The 24,269-nt window shown below is 43.1% G+C and overlaps 2 protein-coding genes across 2 annotated transcripts; both read left to right on the plus strand.

Annotated features, from left to right (window-relative positions):
• Positions 1 to 6,502: 6,502 nt before the first annotated feature.
• Positions 6,503 to 7,909, plus strand: LOC308289736 (succinate--CoA ligase [ADP-forming] subunit beta, mitochondrial-like; the record flags this gene model as incomplete). The annotated part of the gene is made up of 1 exon (XM_080731489.1): positions 6,503 to 7,909. The coding sequence occupies one exon, from the start codon at positions 6,503 to 6,505 to the stop codon at positions 7,907 to 7,909; it is 1,407 nt and encodes a 468-aa protein (XP_080587615.1).
• A 3,472-nt stretch (positions 7,910 to 11,381) lies between these two features.
• LOC308289355 (mitochondrial ornithine transporter 1-like) lies at positions 11,382 to 15,692 on the plus strand (the record flags this gene model as incomplete). Its single annotated transcript, XM_080731044.1, has 6 exons — positions 11,382 to 11,436; positions 12,296 to 12,554; positions 12,944 to 13,084; positions 13,958 to 14,133; positions 14,779 to 14,937; positions 15,571 to 15,692. The coding sequence occupies 6 exons, from the start codon at positions 11,382 to 11,384 to the stop codon at positions 15,690 to 15,692; spliced, it is 912 nt and encodes a 303-aa protein (XP_080587170.1).
• Between the last annotated feature and the right edge of the window lie 8,577 nt (positions 15,693 to 24,269).

Raw genomic sequence — 24,269 nt, forward strand, 5'->3', positions numbered from 1 at the left:
GAGGCACGGCTTGCCCCTCTTCATATGGCGGCTACGTCGTCGCATCGCTCCAATAAACGGCAGTGGCCATTGAGGTATCTATTGAGTAGGGATGGGACGATAAGCAATATTATCGTTTATCGTGATAAAAACACTCACAATAATCGTATCGTGGAGATTTAATTTATCGTGATATCGTCCTCCATCATGCACAGGGATAAATTCACCTTTTATTTGCCGAGCTGCATATCCGGTACCTATATTGGTAAAAGGTACTTATAATATACCGACTTGATACAGTCTTTTTTTTCACTCTCTATCAAATGTTTTTACCAAAAAATAGCCGATCTACATGCTCACAACGCATCGCGGCGCGTTGTGAGCTTGTAGATCTGCTATTTTTTGGCAAATGTTCCACCCCAGGATAATGGATTTTGATTATCGCGATAATATCGTAAATCGTGATTTCTTTTGTCACAATCATTGTGATATGACATTTTCATATCGTCCCATCCCTACTATTGAGTATATAACTATGGTATTCACAACACTCTACTTTTGGTAGCCGCCAAGCCCACAATCTCCGTCCGTCCTTCCCTCCATCCTCTCTCTCTCTCTCTCTCTCTCTCTCTCTCTCTCTCTCTCTCTCTCTCTCTCTCTCTCTCTCATTCTCTGATTCATGCCTGCATGTGGGTACGATGTGTTATTGTCTCAGCTCCTCTAATGCTGATTGAGATTGACTTGAAAGCAATTCCGCTTTGACTTGCTAATGTGCCTGCTCTGAGATACTACAACAAAAATAGCACACAACACCTCTGTTATAGCAGGAGATGGGTTTAGTTAAAGGATACAATAAAGTGCTGTGTGTTTTTTTTTTTTAATAAGTAGCTCTAGTTCCCATAGCAATCAGTGCTACAATGCATGGGTCTTCAACAGGGGGTCCGGGACCCCTTGGGGGTCCTCAGAGTTACTACAGGGGGTCCGCTTAATCTTTGTGTGATTGGATATTTCTTTTACATTAACCACTTGAACCCTAGCATCCCTATTCTGAAGATAACTTACGCAAAAAAGCAGATCTACAAGCTTGTAGATTGGATATTTTTGGCAGAGGTTTGGTGCAGAGGGGAAAACATAAGTATTGAGGGTTTTAAGCGGTCGAATGTCGCAAAATAAGCATTAACACGCTGGCTCCAGACCAAGCTTCACGCTTCAGTCTGATAATGAAGCCATCTATGAAAATACAAATTGAGCTAGGGGGATTCTTGGGCTGAAAAACATTGAAGACCCCTGTAGTGTTTGAGTGTTTGTTCAATAACACTGTGTACCAGGTCTTCATTAAACAGAAAATAAATGTTCAGGTTAGAATACCAATGTAATCCTATCAGGAGAGAGAGCTCATCCAGGATATAGACAAGTCAAATTGGAAGTGATGGAACAAATACCTGTAAGTGAGTCGACACAATTGGAATTTGAGCGCAAGCTGCATGATTTTTGTTGTGTTCTCTCTCCTAATTGGATGAAATGTGTAACTCATGTGAAAATGTATTTTGTGTTAACTAAAGAGCTGGAGAGATGGGAAGACCCCTGCAACGGAACACACACTGCAGTCTATTGCTGATTACTACAGAATATGGAGCTTTATTTCCTAAAACATGGGTCTTCAGCAGGGGGTCCAGGACCCCTAGGGGGTCCTCAGACTTACTACAGGGGGGCCGCATCCCTTGCATCCCTATTCTGAGGAGAACTTTAGCCAAAAAATAGCAGATCTACAAGCTCTCAACGCGTAGATCGGCTATTTTCACTAAAGAGGTTTGGTGTAGAGGTAAGAAAAGCAGACCAAGGACAGAGTGAAAGGTCAAGTTTACTAAGTATCAACAATTGAAGTGGCTAAATGTCTGAAAAAACATTAACTCGAATCCAACATAGGCTGTTGACAGTGCTTTCAAACAAGTCTATGAAAATCTGCATAAAGCATTTATACAGTATGTAGAGGGGGTCCCTGCTTCATCTCGCTCTCTCTGTTAAGGGGTCCTTGGCCTGAAAACATTGAAGACCCCTGTTCTAAAAGGTTACTTTTTGTTTTAACCAGAGATTTTAACTTACAGCACCTTGAATCTCCTGCATCCTCTGTTTCCTCTTCAACGTGTTATATTTTCTTTAAATCAATGCTGATGTTCTTCCATAAACATTCTGTTTTTTATGATTTTATGAGTTTTTCTTCTTTTCTTTTTTCTACAGATTTGAGATTTGTCTGCAGGACAGGAAGTTAGATTTGTGGGACATGATGTCTTGCTGGAATAGGTGGAGGAATGTGCTGCCATGAGCATCTTTTTAAATGTGAATAAAAAAACATTTCAAACCAAACCAAACTGACCGCCTTGTGTTAGCTCAATGGTTTGTCCACCAAATGTAGGCCTTCTTTCATTGGCCAGTGAGTAAGGTATGATATTGTCTTTTTCGTCTTCTGTGGTATGATTTTGTCACCCCTAAAAATTGGACAACCCTGAACCTCGGAACCCTGTGCCTACCAGCACAGAGGATTCAATCGCTACATCCAGCCTGGCCGAGCGTTCCATCAACACAGCTGACAGTGGTAGGTTGCTAAGTCAAGACGGGGAGGGTGATCTCTGTCACTGTATTAGCATCCTACAGGTTGGTCAGGTTGCCTGCTCACCAATGTGTGGACTCACCAATGTGTGGATCCGAGAGCAGTAGCATGTTCTCTGTTTGTGTTGCAACCTTCCAGTGAACTTCCTTACGGCTTACGGTCAGGTGAAAAGATCAAACAGGCCAGCAGTGGTCAGAGGTGATTGAGGGACTACAGTACAGGGGGGAATTGGCATAATGACTTGTAAAACATTACAAAAACATACTGTATTTTTTGCTGCTGTAATAGTGTTGAGATGATGTCCATCCTCATCCCAGGGCAGGATTTATATTCAGGATTGTTCACTGTTCACCATGCATTGTCTTGGATGTCTGTGTTGATAATCATGAGTGCTCTCTACTTCAACTGCTTGCTCTCTGGGTGTAAAGGTCCATCTTGTTACATGTGTACGCTCATAATTAAAATGTCACTCGAGGATTTTACAGTGTAGCTCCTACGGTGGACTTGGAGAGTTGCAATGTGTTTGATCTGGATATTGAGCTGCTTCATAGGGGGGCATCGGTTAAATTCACCTTGCTTTCTCACTGGCCCCCTGGTTTACTACTAACGGCGCTGAGTCGGCTCATGTGAACTTCACAGCGCTCGACAAAGCGACTCGCTCGCTACACCTCGCTCGGCGGTGTCTCAGGTGGCTCAAGGTCGTCTGAGACGGCGCACCTCCGACCCTCCGTCATCACCAAAAAACAAGCGCTCCTTTACAAGAACCAGCCTTACCCCAGTTGATGTTTTGAAAAAACAGCAGGTCTATACATATATTTGACGTATTTTAGACATCTAATAGACCGAAAAATGTTTTTCTAGGGTCCTCCTACGTCTTACCAGACTTATCGTCTGTGCATGCTTCTGTCCTAGTCCACACTTGGCCTTACTCTGGTGCATTTTGAGTCAAGGTGGTTTGTTTGTAGCCCGGCATTGCCAGACAGACGACCCCGGGCCATAGGCAGAGAGCACGAGTAACCAGAAAACAAACGGACCAATCAGTGACCGCATCCCAACTGCCGTCCGTACAACAGTGAAAAGCAGCCCCTGACCGGCCCGGCCATATCCCTCCCCACACACCCCTCTCCATAGCAGTGTCATAGGTGTGACACACACACACACACACACACACACACACACACACACACACACACACACACACACACAGAGCAGGGAAAATCAACATTGAGCTTCTATGCAGATCCTATTCATCTCCCTGCAGTAGCCTCTAGTTTTATATCTTCATAACCGCTCTCTTCTTTCCCCCTGCTTTCTACAGTGCATCTTTTTTCCGATTGTTGTAAGCTGCTTGTTATTCATGGAGCAGGAGAACTGAGTGCTCACTGCTCATGTTAGCCAGAAGAGCACCAAGTTCTCTCACTCTGCAGTTGCCGTGGGTACTAGAAATAAGCTTTGCGTGTGATAAGTTCCCGTGCAGGTGCTTGCTAATATTGCCAGTAGTGTACCAATTTGGCCTCCTCCCCTGCTATCTCAACTTTTTTCAACGTCAGGTAGCACAGCTATTGGGCAGAGACTAATCTCTCAGGACAGTTTCTGCTAACCGCACAATCTGTCAGCAGTGGCACCACTGCCCTAAACATGTAGTGTTGTTGTTAGTTGGAAGGAACACAAGCACCCAAGAGGAAGTGGACTAAGAAAGCAGACGAGACAAATTGAGTTTCTGCAGCTACACAAAAAAGAAGATGGTGCCCCCAGAGGTAAAGACAAATGAAAGAAAAAAAGTTCCAAAGACTAAACTGAGTTATACAGCAAGAGTGTCCACTGTCCAGTGTCACTAAAATGACTTTCATCATGCTTGGATACATCAATCGTCTTTGAGCAAAGTGTTACCATATATACAGTAATATTCCAGCAGCTGTGACCCAAGAGAGTACAAGAGCTATGGCTATATGAAAGTAAGTTAAAGTCCGGGAACATTTCACAGCAGCTTCACAGCAAAAGAGTACAAACACGTATGCCCATTCCCAGCTCCCAGCTGAACTGATAAGCTATGTTCGCCAACGACAGTGACAGGTCTAAATGATCTCTGGTGATGATGCGATGAGTCATGTCGACAAGACCATTGATAACCGACTGACTGGACGTATCACCAACTGGCATGGTAACTCCACTGCCCTCAACCACAAGTGCCGTAGAGGCCCAGATGGTACTACCAGGTTCTACAGACGGCCAAGAAAGAGCATCCGTAAAGATCCAGCTTGATTTGATCAGTGGATGATGTGAGCTGATGGTGTACCAGTAAAGCCCATAGGATTATTAAAGACCCCAGCCACCCCAACCATGAACTATTTCAACTGCTGACATCTGTGGTACCACAGAATGCAAGTGTACATAAAGGCCTACTCTATGTGTGTGTGTGTGTGTGTCTGTCTATCTATTATATACAACCACACACACAAGGGATGTAACAATACAATTTTGAAGACACGCATAGAATTGTTGTGTGTGTGTGTGTGTGTGTGTGTGTGTGTGTGTGTGTGTGTGTGTGTGTGTGTGTGTGTGTGTGTGTGTGTGTGTGTGTGTGTGTGTGTGTGTGTGTGTGTGTGTGTGTGTGTGTGTGTGTGTGTGTGTGTGTGTGTGTGTGTGTGTGTGCGCGCGCGCGCACGCGTATATATCATAACACACAGACAGTATCAATGACAGTCTCTCTTAGTTACACACAATGGTTATTTGTGCCCCTGGCATGTCTCATTGGTGTTTTGATGCATAGGCCTGCATGTAAACACTCAGAAGGACAGTATGAGCAGTGACCTTCAAAGTGAATAAAAAGAAGCCTTGCTGAGATGAAAAGGAAAGCTGCTCCACCATTACTCTGTCCCCGTTGTGCTCATTGCATCTCTATGGTGCTTACCATAGTGTTATGGTGCTTACAGTGACTGCGGCTCAAATTCAGAACTGGTTGAATCACTGCTGACATCTACTGGTGGCCTGGTCGTACAACAATCCCTCTTTCCAGAAATTGAGTCGAGAATGTTTGGAAACACTTTATATATTCACCATGAAGTAGTTGCTTATTAGCATGCATATTTGTTGCATATTGGCTCTTTATTAGTCATTATAAAACACCATATTGTGCATGACTATATTCAATGTGCAATAATATAGACTATAGATTTAGTTTAAGGAAAGAAGAAACCTATCATGTAAGAATATTAGTTGTGTGACAGAATAGGGAACCTGTGGGTTCAACATTACATACATTAATCCAACTAATCAATTTAACCACTTGAAACCTAACACCCATAGTCTGGGATGAATATTTGATGAAAATAACAAATGTTGCATAATGGATCATGAATTCCAATAGGGATGTAACTGCTAACCACTTTTTTAACAAAATGACAATAAAAATACAAACAATCAGTGCTTCTTGATTCTTACATTAATCCACAAAGTAATCAATAGAATAATCAATAAGATAATCAATAGTTGTTGGAAAACATTGGTCTGATTGACTTGCAACCCCCCCCCCCCCCCCCCCCCCATGGTCATAGGGGACACACGTTTTTGTGGATGGATATCATGTGTCATAACTTATCCCCCACATATCTTCTGTGCATACTGCAGAGGATGTGATGTGCAGAGTGGGAAGTCAGTCAGATCCACATAAAATGTCCAATTATATTGAAAAATCCACAAATACCGAATATGGAGTAGCCTGATGTAATCAATATGATGTAAAAACTGCCCTGTACTCCATATTTGGGAATTGCTGACACGGAACTCCATAATATGTCCAAAAATGGGACACAGGCAGACAGATTGACAGATATATGGTATTACATTAGCTGCTGAAGTTGGGTAGAGTCAATAGACTGTACACTCATAGAAATACCACCGCGGGAGAAGAGACACATGGCAGTGTTGCCGATTGGTGGTCGCTTGACATCTTCCCTGAGACATTTAGGGACTAGAACCACAGTTGACACTGCTACTAAGGTGCTATTTGGCTCTTCATTGCCGTTTGGTGGCCATGGCAACCAACCGTGGCCCCCCCGCCTTCAGCAGCAGAAGAGAAACCTCTCCCTGCATGAGTACAGGAGCATCGGCCTGATGAAAGAGGCTGGCATCTCAGTGCCCACCGGCATGGTGGCCAGCTCCTCGGAGGAGGCCTATGAGGTTGCCAAGCAGCTAGGTTCTAAGGATCTAGTGGTGAAAGCACAAGTGTTGGCTGGTGGCAGGGGGAAGGGGACCTTTGAGGGTGGCCTAAAGGGAGGAGTCAAGATTGTCTTCTCGCCAGAAGAGGCCCGTGACATCTCGTCTCAGATGATTGGTCGAAAACTGTTCACCAAGCAGACTGGGGAGGCAGGGCGTATCTGTAACCAGGTGTTCATCTGCAAGCGCAGCTACCCACTCAGCGAGTACTACTTTGCTATCACCATGGAGCAGACGTCCTCCAGGGTGGGCCCCGTGTTGATCGGTAGCTCACAGGGCGGGGTAAACATTGAAGACGTGGCAGCGGAAAATCCAGATGCCATTTTCAAGGAGCCAATTGACATTGTGGAGGGCATCAAGATGGAGCAGGCTGTCAAGATTGCACAGAAGATGGGCTTCCCTCCAGCACTTATCAATAATGCAGCAGAGAACATGATCAAACTGTACAATGTCTTCATCAAGTATGATGCCACCATGGTAGAAATCAACCCAATGGTAGGGCACTCCTCTGGCATCGTGGAATGCCTGGACGCCAAGATTAACATTGACCCTAACACAAAATTCCGTCAGCAGAAAGTATTTGAGATGCAGGACTGGACTCAGGAGGACCCCCGCGACCGACAGGCCGCCGATGCCGACCTCAATTACATCGCACTGGACGGCACCATCGGCTGTCTGGTAAACGGAGCTGGTCTGGCCATGGCTACCATGGACATCATTAAGCTGCACGGCGGCATGCCAGCAAACTTCCTGGATGTAGGGGGTGGAGCCACAGCCCACCAGGTGACAGATGCCTTCAAGCTCATCACCTCTGACAGGAAGGTGCAGGCTATTCTGGTCAATATCTTTGGTGGCATCATGAGGTGTGATGTCATCGCCCAGGGCATCATCCAGGCTGTTACCGACCTGGAACTGAAAATCCCCATTGTAGTGCGGTTACAAGGGACAAATGTGGACAATGCCAAAGTACTGATCGCTGCCAGCCCATTGAAGATCCTGGCCTGTGATGACTTGGACCAAGCTGCTAAAATGGTTGTAAAGCTGTCTGATATCGTGTCGCTGGCTAAGGAGGCTAAGGTGGATGTCACCTTCCAGCTTCCTATCTAAGTAATGCACTCTGAGTCTGAACCCATGGTGACCTCATACCCGTCAGAGCCTTCAGCCTCTGTGAGATGCCTTCATACGCACGCATCAAGTGATTAGTATCATTCTGCATGTGTCATTTTCAAAGCAATGCCGATCTTTTGCATCCTGGCGGATGATGCCTATCGTCCGTGTCCTGTCAATTGCGTAATTTTATATCATTTGCTGGTGACGTCCATCATTCGCGAGTAAAGCCCGGTAATGTGTGTACTGTATGTGTGTATAACCACTCAACCCAGTGCACTGTCGAGTGTGAAGTCGGACGGATCAGAGGTTGTCAGAACCAACATGCAGCAGCAATGTTGTAGTATGTAGTCAATAGGTTCTTCTCCCATTCCACTGATATATGTCTGCTATACTTGGGGAAGGGAACAGGTGGTTTAGGTGAATGGTAACCTGTCCTCTTCCCTCCCAGTGGGGTCCCACAAGGGAGCATTACAGGGCCTCTACTGTTTTTGATTTATGTACAACAGAGTATCACAGACTCTGTTGTAGTCTATTGGATAACAAACTCACAGGTGAAAAAAAGGTCTCTCTCAAAGGTCAACCAAAGAATAGGATTCTTGGGAAGGATATCTCCATTAATTCAGCAGTAGTGCAATTGGCCAGTGCTCTCATTCAGTGTCACTTTGACTATGCATGTACCTCATGGTACAATGGTATCTCCTAGTCACTGAAGAGGCACACCTCCCAAAATAAGCTAGTAAGGTTACTTCTAAAAAATGTAACCCTAGGTAACCTCTGCCCACTTCAGTATCCTGGAATGACTTAATCTGAGTTCCCAGAAGTTCTCGCCAGCTCTCGCATACAAACGGGAGGGGCTGGCTAAGAGTGGAGGAGAGAGTATCTCAGCTTTCATTGTGACTGGTCTTCAGGATCCTAGATGCTTCAGTTCCCAATACCTATTTAATTAACTGCCCAGAGTGAGGGATGCTCACGGGTAGACTACTCAACATGGGGAAGTTCATATGATCTTGTTCTCCCCAGGTTCAGGGTGCGTCCTTTTAGTTGACCTTGTACCAGTGAACTGTATTGTCATGAAACTGTACCTTTCTGCAAACTAATAAAGTCCTCAATCAATCAATCAATCAATCAATCAATCAATCAATCAATCAATCAATCCTCCCTTTCTCTTTAAACCCGCTCCATCACATCAATCAAGCCCAGCTCCTCACCCTCCCATTGCTGTGCTGGATCCGGCGTAGTCACCTCACAGCTGCCCATAATCCTCTATCAAAATTTGGGCGGCTCAGAATTCCAAAGTATTTGGTAACCATACTTACAGTAGGTCTACCCATGCTCTGCCTTACCATTCTTCCTCTATAATTGCTTATCTGCGTCACTATCAAGGCAACATTTCCTCATAAATCACTTAATCACTCTGACTCACTCACTCAGTCAGTTCAAGTTCACGGCTCACATCACTTTCGCTTTGAGGAGGAGGCACAGGAAGGAATGATGTCATACAGTAAAGACTTCTAGTTTCGTTGTGAGACCTCTCTCCCCACACGCAAAAACAAAACAAAACAAAACAAAACAAAATCGGATCTGCACCAATCACGTAGGAGATCTCTTTCTGACTCAAAACTCCTCTCAATAAAAAGTGTTTGCATAATACCTGCAAAACTATCTTCAGAGGAGACAGCTGAGCATCTGACACAGGTTGTTCCTTGACTGAGCAGGTCGAGTTGTTCAGGTATGAACCGAGATTTTGATTCTAATTTCTTTCTTTGAATGGATTTATCAATCAAGAAAACAATAGGCCTACCGGTATATGTTAAAGGAGTAGTTCACCCCCCAAATGATTTATTTTTTATTTTTTTGTTTCCCCATATTGATTACTGATGGCATGGAGACTTGAGTTGAATAGGCCTAATATGTTTTGGTTTTTGTCGCATTCGATTCGACAGTTAATTGATCACAATAAATGTACCCCCATTGATTCCATATGGGGACCCAAATGCATTCGGGTCCCCATCCGGAATGAATGGGCGTAAATGTAGGCCAACAATAATCATCTTTTTTTTTTTTTGAAGGAGTGCGACAAATACAAAAAAAATATAAATTATGAACTCAAGTCTCAACATTATTTTTCTATTAATGTAATTTCTTGTTTTATTCTTTTGAAAAATGTTTGAATTAGTTTTTAATTTATGTTCATTTATAAACACAGTTTAGGAAACGAAAAATAAAGGGATATTTACTCACAGTCACAACCCATAAAAATGGGTCTGAAACCCACAGATGAGTAGCCTATACCGAGTAGCCTACGACCGTAGGTCCCGATTTGGGAAACACTGGTTTACAGTGTAGGCCTACAGCTGATTCTATGAGGTGGATTATGGAGTAGGCTGACATCTAAAGGCGATAATATGATACTACATCATACTATAAATATTATGAAACACACTAGGCTATGTTATCTGTTAATGATTTGATGAGTTGGTATTTACAAATGGGAATTGTAGCCTACATTTAAATGCCATGACCATAACTAAAAACTAGTCTAAACTAGAACCAGTTGCTGTTTACCTGGATTTTTGATTAAAAATACAAATGAATTTAAACGAAAATAAACAAATCAGGTTTATCTATCTGCTGGATTATGAATTGGTCTCTTAAATTCACAATGGGTAGGCATAAATAACCTGGTGCATAGGCCTATAGTGGTAGTCCAAGTTATATAGGCATACAACCTTGTGAACTGTGTGACAAATGAGTTGAAAATGTTCCACTCCCATCTCCAATTACTCATTCCAGTCTTGTGATGCTGACATTAAAGAGAATTAAACAGAAGTGAGGGGATTTTTACAGTGTTTTTCCAGCCTAGTTTCTAAGAGAGGAGGTCAAGTATTCTCCACTCTCCAGAGCATGACTGTTGACTCACACTAGTCATACAATTTCAAAAGCTTCTGTCATAGGGTCAACAGTTCAACGGAAGTGATGAAAATGATTCGGGAATAAAGCTCACAACTTGTCACATCATGATGAGTTGTGAGCTTCTAGATTGGCTATATTTTCCAAAAAATCTTGAATAGGCCTACTTTTAAAATATTTAACACAAATGTTGTATCGGCGTCCCTAGTGAGAATATTTAATAAAGGACAATGTTGCATCACAATTGAATTTACAGTAGGCGAGACGAGGGATGGTTGTCACACTTTTTACTCTGACGAATTGCTTATCATCAACACATCTTATAATAGTCATTCTTATGTTAAAAGGAAACTTATGTCTGGCTTGAAATGCGTATAACTTTCATTCGCATAACTTATGCTAACAGAAAATTATTAACCATCAAATTTACTTTGACACATTGTGACAACCACCCATCATGGGGTTGGTTGATACAGTGTATGTGGTTGGTTGTCAGTAAACATTAAATGTAATTTTTTGTCTTTATCAACAACAGGTTCACCACATCTGTTGAGACATCATGGCTCCACATCCCGTCATTCAGTCAATCATCGATCTCTCGGCTGGGGCCATAGGTAGGATAACATTGCTTAGATCTCATGCAGGTCTGGGGGACATTGGTTTCTGACAACAGTCAGTCCTCTGCAGTCTGCACCTCCACCCACTGAAAAGTCATCACAAATTAGTATTACTAACGTGACTTTAACTTAAAGCACATTCTTTTACATTTATTTTGCTCATTCAAAGGGCACTGGTTGATGGGTGATGAATATAAATGATGAACCTCATCCAGAGCCATTTGAAATGGTAAATTTTATTTAAGTTCTATAGTAAAATTCAGCAGAGTACCGAATTGGATGCAGGTGATTTGGGCCCAGTACAAATATATCTGTGTTATATCTGTGTGCATTTGACTTAAGCATTGAATGTAATTACTTGATTTAATATTCTTTAGTAAAATTGTATGATTGTCTTATTAAAGGCTCATATTTAATATTTTATAGACATTGTGCCGTGACCTCCCCCACATGATCACCAAGTTTTATGATTATACTTGGAGGAAGATTCTTTTTTCACAAAAGTGTACAGAAAGTGTTAAAACCTATGTTTTTATGTGGCCACACCCACCTGTTCATTGAGTATGCCTGGTTGTCAGATGGGTGGTGACCCTTTTTCAATTTATTTTTCAATTAGGCCTTTTGACTCAGAGGCTTTCAGCTTTCAGAAAGTAACCAAAAATACACCGGGAAGACATACTGTATTTAACTGCCAGTACAGTAGCGTTCACCTTTCATAATAATTTGGTTTATTACAAAACTCAAGTTGCAAGTTGTCATGAATAAATTGAGCGCAAAATCCAGTTGACAAAAGTTTTCAACATCCATGCCAAAATGTTCTCTCTTACGGTATATACTGCACTTCTGCTGCTCACAGGTGGCACAGCTTGTGTGCTGAGCGGACAACCCTTCGACACTGCAAAAGTGAAGATGCAGACATTCCCTTCCATGTACCGGAACTTCGTCCACTGCTTTGCATCCACCTACAGACAGGTGGGGCTGCGTGGCTTCTACCAAGGCACCACGCCAGCCCTCATGGCCAGCATATCTGAGAACACTGTACTGTTCCTAAGCTATGGTTGCTGTCAAGATGTTGTCCGCACTCTGTCGAGGATGGATAGAGGTGCTGCTCTAAGGTTGGACAATTGTGCTCACTTCACTGCAATATGAGACACGTTAGTTATCATTTACTGTACGTGATGTTGTGCTATAATAACGCACACACGCGCGCACAACACACAACGCACGCACGCACGCACGCACGCACGCACGCACGCACACACACACACACACACACACACACACACACACACACACACACACACACACACACACACACACACACACACACACACAGTGTTGTCCACTTCCCCTTCACTTTATTTGGCTGGTGTCCAATTGTAATCATGACAGTAGACGTGTTGAGACTGGCAGAAAGTACAGTAGACATGCAGTACACAAATACGTGATTTTAAGTGTGAGTGTGACATCTTGTTTCCCGTTCCTTGTTGTTCCTCTTCATCAGTGATCTTCAGAAGGCCTGTGCAGGGTCCCTTGCCTCCATCTTCTCCTCCTTTGCATTGTGCCCCACTGAGCTGGTCAAATGTCGCATGCAGGCCATGCAGGAAATGAAGGCATCTGGCATGATAGCAAGCGGGCAGAGGAGGTCAGTGAGTTCAGAAGTAGAGACCGGAAGGGACACTATGAGTTTACATAATGTGGACACATGGTGGACATCTTTCTCCAGTAGCGGTTCGTACGTATATTGCGCCCTGTGCCAGGTAGTATAGCGCCGCCCTATGGCCGCGCAGAGCGCGGCCGGAAAAATCGGATATTTGCAGGCAAATTATGCATTTTTTTAAGTTAAAATCGGTTCGGTTCTACACGGCGGCAGAACCATTTTGGGCTTAATATAATAGGGTTTATGATCTGACTTTCTTACCTTTGTGCTGGTCAGGAAAAATGGTTGTTTCACAGTCACGCACAGTGAGACAAGAGTTCCTATATCCTGGCTGATATAGAGCCTGAGGTCTATGTTTTCAAGAACAAAATAATCCTCTCCATGTGATGTTTCAGGGCAAGCAACTATATTATAATATCTAGTCATGTCCACAGATGTGAGGAACTCCATGCTGTTGTTGTTTTCAATATTTCAATACTGGCGCGTGGATATGACATCACAAGGAGGGGAGGGGGGGGGGGGCGGAGTGTATTGCTTGGAGCTGCCAGCCTCTATCATACCACCAGGTGGTGTTGTTGTATTCGGTCTGATTTAAACAGACAAGGGAGTGGACGGTTGAGCTGTTTTTGCACGGCGTTCACTCTACTTTTTTTTTTCTTTTTCTTCTTCTGGCGCCCCCGCAAAGTGCCGCCCTGGGCAATCGCCCCGCTAGCACACCCTTGGGGCCGCCACTGTCTTTCTCCCATCCCATGTCAAACTGTCTGTCCTGTATGGTCAGTGGGTTATGAGATGTAGATGTCCAGGTCCAAACAATGTTGTTGTTCTAATTCTGTTTTGATTCCTTGGTTTTCACTTCAGTACAGTGTGGACAGTAGCAAAGACAGTGCTGAAGAAGGACGGCCCCCTGGGTTTCTACCGAGGTCTGACTACCAACATTGCGAGGGAGGTACCAGGGTACTTTTGCTTCTTCGGAGTGTATGAAGCTAGCCGCTCTGCATTCGCCCAGTACTGGGACACCGACAAGGATGGAATAGGTACTGTTTATTTCTCCTTTCTTTTTTTCATTTATGTTTTATTGTATTTTCTCGTGTAAGACACATGAAACAAACAAACATAAGAGAAAAGGGAAAATAAAAAGTCAAACAACCAATACACTAACAAATACACACAAACAGAAATGTCAAATAACAAAAAACACAATTCAAATAAAATCTGGTCTTATATTAGAGACAAGTAAGCCATTTAAACCAGTTGTCTGAAAATGTCACCTTGACCTCTGAAGTTAAATGTAAATCTCTCCATAATGTATATATTATAGATTAAATCAATCCATTCATTTATAGTTGGTACAACATTCGTAAGCCATTTTTTAGTTATGGCCTTTTTGGATGCTGGTACTCTTTATTTCTTTATTCAGTTCCCCATTAGCTTCCACAAAGTGGCCGCTAGTCTTGCTGGGGTCCACACAAAAACAACAATAGAAACAAAATAATTTAAATCACACTATATTAATAAGACTAAAAAGCAAAACAATCTAATTATAAACAATTCCAAATCAATGTTTCAGAATGTAACAGGTTATTGCAATTTGTGATAAGTCGGTGTGCAACTTATGTATAAATACGGTGTAACATCACTGTTAAGGAAAGGTTCAAGTGCTCTTATTCTTGTATTGACAGGAGTCCTTCCAACCATGTTCAGTGGTGGGTTCGGGGGAGCCTGCCTTTGGCTCGTGGTCTATCCCATAGATTGTGTTAAGTCCAGGATCCAGGTGCTTTCCCTTGCTGGTAGACAAAAAGGCTTCCTCAAGACCTTCATGGGTGTCATAAGGAGTGAAGGTAAGATTGCAGAACATGGATGCTACTGGAAAAGACCTAGCCTGGGATCGCTTCCAGTTTCGGGCTTCTGATCAGGTCTGGAGCGGATGGCGTCCTACGTAATTTTGTAGTCAAAACGGACCACACTTTAGCCGGAACTACCAAATCGGAAACAGTTTTAACCCAAAACAATTCCCAGCGCCCAAGGACATCATTTTAGTACCTACCTAATAAAACCCTTGATGCAGCGTAGTTTTGCTTGTTTTTTGAAAAGTTCGTTTGGTATATCCATCTTTTAGTCCAACTCGCAGCGACTGGCAAGACTACACTTCTCTAGCATTTAAATAGGGATTGTGGAAACAAATAGGGACAACCAAAACAAAGTGATGCCACTTATTCTGCCATCCGGTCTAGGATGCCATCCGGCCTAAACCGGATCAGACAGCCTGTTGTAAACGAATACCAGGCTTTCCTCTGAGGTGGAAAGACTTGTGATGTGAGGTTAGAGAAGACCATCTAGAATTTTATTGCATCTTAGCTGCTCAATACTAAACAATATAATATTACTAACATAGTCAATCAATGTCTTGTCACATTTTCTAAATGTCCTTATCCACATTTCAATGCATTTTAATCTGCTGTGTTATTCCACAGGAATTGCCCCTCTTTATTCAGGCCTTACTCCCACCATGATAAGAACTTTCCCGGCCAATGGAGCACTGTTCTTGGCTTATGAGCTGAGTCGCAAGATGATGATGGAGAGGTTTGATCATTGACATGGAGTCTTTCTGCGTGAGAACTGGATTCTGCCTTTCTGATTAGTAACTGCACTTCTAGAGTTTTTTTTTAATGTGCCCCAAAAGGTATGGTGACTGTTTTTATACAATTGTATGAATGAAAGCACATAAAGCCTTAACTTATTAAATGATATAACAGTTCATTACAGCAGGGGTCTTCAACAGGGGGTCCGCGACCCCTAGGGGGTCCGCGGAGGTACTGTACAGCAGGGGGTCCGCGAAATTATTGCTTGACAAAAAATAAAAAAAATCCAAAAATGATTATTATTATTTATTTATTTTTGCCATTTTCCACATTTATGTTAAAAAATAAATCATGATTCTATCCATTCTGAATAGCTTGAATACATGATTACTATGCAATTGACAGATTGTTGATATTATTGACATTTGTTCTCAGTTAATAAGTATGTTTAGAAATGGTAGTGGTACGGCCCACCCTGCTCGCTGTAACTTGTACTTGTTTAAAATAAGAAATATGTCATAGCCCCGACCCCCCCACCCTACGAGGTGGTAGGGGGTCCCTGCTCCTTCTCCCCATCAGTTTGGGGCCCCCGGCCTGAAAACGTTGAAGACCCCTGCATTACAGTATGGAGTATGGGCACTATCTGACTTACATGCTTAATGTTCGTTCTTGTGTATTTCCTTTGTCCTGCACTGCACTGTTGAGGGTTTCCTGTGACACTTTTGTTGTCACTTCTCATGCTTTTTGCACTGTCCAATAGACACTTTTGTCTGGCTCTGCACTATTAAGTAGTATTAAGTATTATTACTTATTTTTGACATAACGGTGAGATACTTATGCACTACTGACCAGACATGTGCACACATACAGTAGACATCAAAGGGGGCTTGAACCCCTGCCCTTTCATCTGTCTGTAAAAAAGTGCCCTCTCCAGACCATGAATGTAGTTTTTACTATGGTGAAAGAAATGCAAATGCCCTCTTTCCATACCATATACCTGAAGGCAGCATTCAAGAGAATTTGCCTTGTCCAAACTCTCCCTCTCTGCCCTCTATGTAGAAATCCACATCTACACCACATCTCCAGTATTGACTTGATTATGTTCTTGACTTGTTTAGTTCAGTGTGGTATCAAGCACCTGAAAATAGCTGACCTCCAAGCTCACAACGCGTCGCAGCGTGACCCGTTATGAGCTTGGAGGTCTGCTATTTTCGATATTTTCACCAAAAGGCCCTTTTAGAAATTTTAGCCCCTGCCTCTCTAACATTCTCTGCATGTCCCTGCTACTGACTAGCATTTACTGTTATGGACACTTTATTTGACTACGGTCACTTCTTTTTTTTTGCACTACATTGATATGTTGTACTATAAGTATTACTTTTTGTGTTATGAAGTGACACTTATGTAGCATCTATCTAGTGTTGTATATTGTATATTTCGTCAATTATTGATGGTGTTTCTTTGCATGTGATGTACCGGTACTGTATTTTACTGTGCTGTACCTACAGTAGTTTTCCGTGTTCTGTAACTGTATCATAACTGCTGTGCTGCCTTTGATGACGGCATCAACAAAGGTCTTATCTTATTTGTGCGGCGCTGGACACACTACTTGAAATAAAAAATGTTACTCTTAACGTCACGGTCAAAGCTAGTGTAATACTTACTTACTCATTAACAATATACAGGGTAACAAAACTGGCCCACTGGCAGACACATTCTGCCTTCATATGCAGCTAATGAGGCTACAACCAAAACTAAGCATCAGGTGAGTCAAATTTAACCATCGCATCGCCTGAAGGGTTGAGCCCTTCTGATTGGTTCAGAACACACAACGACAACACACAGTCTTCTATTTCAGATAAATAAAATGACCAGAAGCCATTTCAGTCCGACTTTAAAATGACATGATAAAGCTTGTACATGAATAAAGCTACTTGCAAATGCAAGTTAAAGGGGTATTGTCACCTAAAGGGGTACTGTCACTTTAAAAAGTCATCTTAAAATATGAGTTAATATTTTTATGATGTCATTGTGGGAATGCACAATTATAAGCCATTTTTATCAAGTAAAACACATTTTGTTGTACGAGTGAATCAACGAAAAGCGCTCTGATCGGCTACTTCTCCCTTTGCGTTTGTTGTCTCTTCTTGGTTGGTGCATCGCTATGATCGGTATCTCCATGGCATGAGTAATCAATAGAAAAAAAGTCATTTTGAGGGTGAACTACTCCTTTAAGGCAGCTCTTAACCACATTTTCCCGTCGCACATTTTAAGTAAATATCATATTCTCAATCTCGACTCAATTCCAATACTAATCGACTCCAAAGCAACCACACCAAGATGAAACTCTCCGGTTGCCAGAGTCTGTGAGTGAAACAAGGGACCAGGTCTATGAAAACAAGCCCAAAGTTTCACCACTTCACCGCTCTAATTACGTTTGCCATTTTCTAAAGGAACGATGAAGGCATGGCCATATAGACAACTACAGTTCAGAACAAGCCCAAACAGAAGCAACCCACAACTAGAAACTTAACAGGAAACAAAAATCAAAGTTGCTTTTAATGAGCAGACGTGGCAACACTGCCAGCCTGAGAACAAGTGTGTTCTCATAGACATAAGAAAGGTAGACGCCTCCTTCGACTCTGATGCATGTGCATCGAGGGACTAAGGGAATCACGTGTGCATTGCTTCCACGTGTGTCACACATAGGGAAGATGCTAGGCCAAACAGAGGTAGGTGGGGGCGGGTCTTTACGTACGCAGCCTGTAAGAACAGCTGAGCCGCGCAACATCGGAACTGGCTCTGTTGAATTGAATTGTAGTCCTTGGATAAGTCCCGGAAAAGTCGCGCTGTGATTGGCCAGTAGTCACTTTGACTGACAGCGTTCCCTTAGTTTTTCCAGGATCTCCGGACTACAACTGTTGCACGTCACTCCAATGAACTGCAGAGGCGAACGAGGCATCTAGCTCTTTATATCTGTGTGTTCTTCTTCTTCTTCTTCTTTGATTTTTTTGGCTATTACTACCGCTAGGGTGTATTCCGCCACCTACTGTATTCAATTGTAATTACTACTCCAATATTTTATGTTAGTGTCTGTGCACGATACATACAGTGTCCCACCCAAAAAATCCCTTTCTTTTTGTCCATTCTACTCAGGCACTTCGGTCTGAGTTGAGGCAAACCCGCCTCTCAAAGTGTCATTCAGGTCTTCGCTGCTAATATCCACGATATCCAAGAATCTTGTAGCTGCGTCCAAGACCATCTTTATTCTCTCTGTTTTACTCTGAATCTCTAAAGCACAGTTAATCACCAGTAAGACTCCCTAATCGGGAGATAAGCGACCGTAGGTCACATGTACACACAAAGAGGGCTGTAACTGCCATTGGTTCCTAGTTGTGTGGGCAATGTGTAGACATACTGTGTACCGATGTGCGTGATTTTAGGGCAAAATCTGTAGGAGCAGTGTCCAAAAATGTGTTTTGCAAGAATCGGCCTCATGATGGCGCTAGAAGAGGGCCATGTGAGAAATGAGGGGTGGGGTCTCCGCGTTGCCTTGGCGGACGAATAGGTACCGGCCCCGGCTCTCCCGGACGCTCCTAGCCCGAGTTACGGCATTTTATGTGAGCTGCAGTGGAGGGGGTCCTCCACTGGGGGCGCCACCACTTTGGCATCCGTTCTGGAGCACCAGGAGTCGGTGGTCCCCGGGAATTCCCCGTGAGCAGCCATGTTGGAGTGGTCATTTGGTCATTTTTGCACATTTGGTCTTTTTTTACATCTGGGGGTCCCCCAGGGACCTGGGGGTCCCTGGAGCTCCGGGGGTCCTTGGAGGTTGTAGTTTGGCAGCCAAGGAGCGTGTGTGCAAAATTTGGCATGGATCGGGGCAACGGTTGCGGAGATATGAGCAGGGCAATAGTGTGACGTGTGAGGTGTGACAGACAGACGGACTGACGGACTGACGGACTGACTCACAGTTTGTGCAGGTTTTGATAGTAAGTGCGACCTATGGTCGCAACAATGCAGGGGCGCTGGAACTCCCAAATCCCAAGGGGAGCTGAACCTGGAGGAGTTCATGCGTGCGGCCAAAGGCTGCACGCCGAAAAATTCAAGTTTTTTTATCCGGTTTTGGGTTATTTTTATTACAGTTTCGGGTGCTTATTCCCCGCACAACGGTGTAACAAGGAGCTATATAGTTACTAGTTGTTTTAGCACACAGTGCAACACACAGCACGCATGCACACACACACACACAGTCACTCACGCACACACTACAAAATCGGGTATTTTTTTTGTAACGGTGTTAGTTTGCAACAATGAGCCTATAGACAGTTTCTAGTTCTCAAATAAATAGACTTTGGTGTGCCATCAAAGCGGGATTTAAATTTGACTTCCCTTCTGACCGGAAGTGGCAAGGTGACCATGTGATTAGGTCACCATGTGATAATCAAATACATTTTTTCAACATATTTTATTCGCCAAAGTCAAATATATTATTGTTTTAATATAGCTATGTGTGTGTGTATATATAGGCTTATTTAAAAAAGAAAAACCACCAGGGGAGCTGCAGCTCCCTCAGCACCCCACTTCCAGCGCCCCTGCAACAATGGCTATGAAAGCCTAGCCTGATTTCAGACTCAGCTCACGCTTTAGTCTGAAGCTGTGCTCTATTCTAAGCGATTTACAGGGAGGGACTTTTTTTGCGAGCGTGCACGCGCGCATCCGCGCGCGAGTGATCGCGATGCACGGTGATCGAGACGCACGGTGGACGCGACGCACGGTCGCGGACTGTGTGTGTGATTGTGTGTGTGTCTCTGTCTGTGCCAGTGACAGAACTGCGACCAGAAACATGTAATCAACATAAACAGCTTGGTGAACTCAGCGCGTGCGTGTGTGTGCGTGTGCCTTCCTCAGCCTGCCTGTGTGTGAACTTCGTTTGAATCGTTTCAACTGCTGCGCGGATTGGATATTCGTTAGACCCACCCCCACCCCCCGCGCTCATTGGAGCAACCGAAAATAAAAAGTGATTCCTGTACTCAGCTCCAGACCAGAGAAAGAGTCCACTCTGAGAGTGGGCGGGGTCTCTGGTCTGGAAGCAGGCTAATGAAAGCCAGGAATCTCTTTTTGGCAAGACAGATATTCGTATTCTGAGCACTTTTTCTTCTGGTTTACTTTCTCCTGTCACAGTTCCATTCTTCTCCAGTCTCTTCACAGCTTCCGCATACGGCATTCTCTCTTCTTTCCTGATCCTTTTCACATTCTCTTCCAAATTTCGTCTAGAGCATTGTACTGCTCCTGCATGATGGTTTCCTGAACAGTTGCTGCATTTGGCCCGTACTTGCTGTACTTCACACTGCCTTTTTCTGCATTCTCTGCTCCCACATCTCCCACACTTACGCTCTCCTCTGCAAACCGCAGCCACATGCCCGTACTCCTGGCAGCAGAAGCACCTGAGTGGAGCTTCCTCATAAGGCCTGACTCTATAGCTCACATATTCAATGTAAACACGTTCTGGCAGGTCCTCTTCAAATGTGATGCAGACAGTTTTGCTCAGCTCCTTCTTCCCGTCTCGGAATCATTTCAAGCGTATATGCTTCATCTACATTATTCATGATCACTCCTTTCCTCCTTGGCTTTCCTCCCAGTCTGAACCAAAAAATCACGCTCCCGTCCTCGTACTCTTTAATCTTTACCATCTCATTTCTCTGTTGCTTTGCCCTGAAATTCTATTATTACCGTCCCACTCCTTGTTACTCTTACGTTCTTGATTTTCCCTACCTGTCCTGAGATATACCTTCCTATCTCACGTGCATCGCTATTCCATTCCTTTTTGTCAGCACTCTTATTCCAACCACGTATCCTTCACTTTCGGAGCTAGCCGGGGTATCAGATGTGCTCTTTCTTTTGTTATCATATCCTCTATTATCCTCAGCATTTTGAAACTCGCGGACTGACATGAACTGTACTCGAGAACAGTGTGGATGTGTGAATGATAGAAGCAGTAGACTGGTTATGAGAGGCTTCTGGTTACAAAGAAGCCTCCATTATCAAACTTTCCACCACATTGGGAAGTTTACTGGTGCCTACGTTTATAAGCCACAAAGTAATCACGTGAGCAAGACCTTCATTACCATACTTATCGTACACAGAAGAGACTGATCTCCTGCAGGGCAGAAATGAAAGCTTCCCCACTACAGAATAATGGTGCAGGCTAATTCCTGGAGATGATTATGATGCAACTTCACAGAACAACCGAAAATATCGCGGGTATCAGGTTAACTTTACAACTCAAAGCAATACATAAACCATTGACCTCCAGAACCATTTTGTTTAGGCTCTTTTGTCCCACCTGATTTCCAACCAAATGCTACATGCAGCTGAGTAAACCAGACTATTTTTCCAACACACATCACACAACCTGCTTTGACAGCTGAACTTGTAGAATGAGCAGTGAGCAGAGACACTACACTGAGAAATGAGGGCGTGTATGAAGTAGCTTGTAGCGAAAGAGAATGAAGTAAGAATGAATGTGGGCGTATGAATTAATTAACTGTTAGCGAATGGAGAGGGGGGGTTCGGGGTATATAGACTCTAACTTCCATGTCCAAATGAACTACGCTGCGCTAGATTACGTGAATATGTTAACACATTGTTTAAGATGGCACAGGCTCATTTGTCAGACAAATACCAATCTGGCTAACCATCGTCAAATAAAAGGGAATGCCCACTCTGTTTTGTTCTTTAGAGATTAGGCAAATACAAACAAACAAATGTTTGGACTTTGGAGGCCAATCTTTGCCAATCAGGATGGAATCTACAAATACAGTAATGAGAATGCAAAAGCCTTGTTGAGCAGTGCAAGAACAACCTGTTCTGAGGCCTTTAAATTACCTGAGATGTTTGAGCTCAAACACAGTTCATTAATAATTCAGTAATTTAGCAGACACTCTAATCCAGACACAACACAACACAGTTGGTTTACATCATCGCCCTTTTGAGCCCCCAACCCCACTCATGCATGCATGCACACACATGCACACGCACGCACACAGACAAGAGTGACCGACAAGCTCACTGATTATGAAACTCAATCTATTAGGCAAATACATGGCAGAGGTAGGATATTACATAACCTGACCTCTGTCAATAGATCTCTGCAGTAAGTTCTAGATTGGTGTCCATTGTCTTGTAGAATCTAGTAGACAATGGACACCTGCCACCTGCAGCACGCAATCCTGCTTGCTCGCCTGACTGCGGGCACCCATTCAAGCAACTTTCAAAATAATGATGTACTAATTATAAAACAATAACAGCAATATGACAACTATTATGTCTATGTAGGCCTACTACTATCACTAAAAACATTGATTTCAGGTTTAAACAAATATTGATTTGTCATGTTAAAAATATGAATATCATGATAGGCCTACAACACAATTTTAACCACTTAAAATCTTATACTTAATCGATCAGATTCCCAAGGCCCCCCTCCTGTTTTTACTCTACACTGTCGACTGTCTTTGCTGAAAATAGCCACCAATCTACAAGCTAAAATATCTGATATTTTCACTGAACTCTATCCCCATAGGAATGCTAGGGTTCAAGTGGTTAAAGGGATATTTCACTTTCAAAAACCCTTTTTGTCATTTTATCGTCTAATCAGGCTTTTGGGAACACCCAGGACAGTTTTTGAATTTCTTCATTCAGTATTTAGTTATTTGATATTCATTTCCCCCCATTTTCCCCCTTCTAGGACCTTCCTATACAAACCCAGTATAACTTCAAACTCCATTTTAACCAAGATTCAATGAAAACAACTGTCCTCTTTTCTGGTGACTCCTAACACCCTCCGAATACGTGAGCAGGCCGTGTTTTTTTTGGATAATCTTTTTCATTTATTTTTTATAATCTTTTATTGTATTTAATAATTTTCATTTCCCCAAACAATTAATAGAAAAATGTTAGCGAAAAAACACGGCCTGCTCACGTATTCGGAGGGTGTCAGGAGTCACCAGAAAAAAGGACAGGTGTTTTAATTGAATCTATCATGGCTAAAATGGAGTTTGAAGTTACAATGGGTTTGTATAGGAAGGTTCCTGGAAGGGTGAAAATGGGAGGAAAAGAATATCAAATATCTAAATACTAAATGAAGAAATTTAAAAAAAGCCTGATTCGACGATAAAATGACAAAAAGTGTTTTTGAAAGTGCTCCTGGCACAAGCATTTCATTATATCTGTACATATATGTGTGACAATAAAACTGAACTGAACTGAATATCCCTTCAAACAGAGAAAAATAGCAGGGGAATAAATTGAGACACATGATCCCATCATCCTGTGCCTGTAGGGACTATCACCTTTCCACAGCCTGGTGTCAAGATACCATGTATTGTTTATTCATAAGCCGCGCTCATCAAATGTCTGATGTCTCGGAAGTAAAACTATACTTAATATTAGTTCTCTAATATAAGCTCGATGTAGAGCATTTTTAGGATGTTGATGGCAACCCGTTTCCTGCCTAGAGAGTCTCACTCTCATGCCAGTGAGTGCAGGGAGCATCCCTGATGCAGCCCGTCTCTCTCTCACGTCAGCAGACC

The sequence above is a fragment of the Nannobrachium achirus genome, assembly GCF_963921795.1.
Source record: "Nannobrachium achirus genome assembly, chromosome: 8".
Lineage (NCBI taxonomy): Eukaryota > Metazoa > Chordata > Actinopteri > Myctophiformes > Myctophidae > Nannobrachium > Nannobrachium achirus.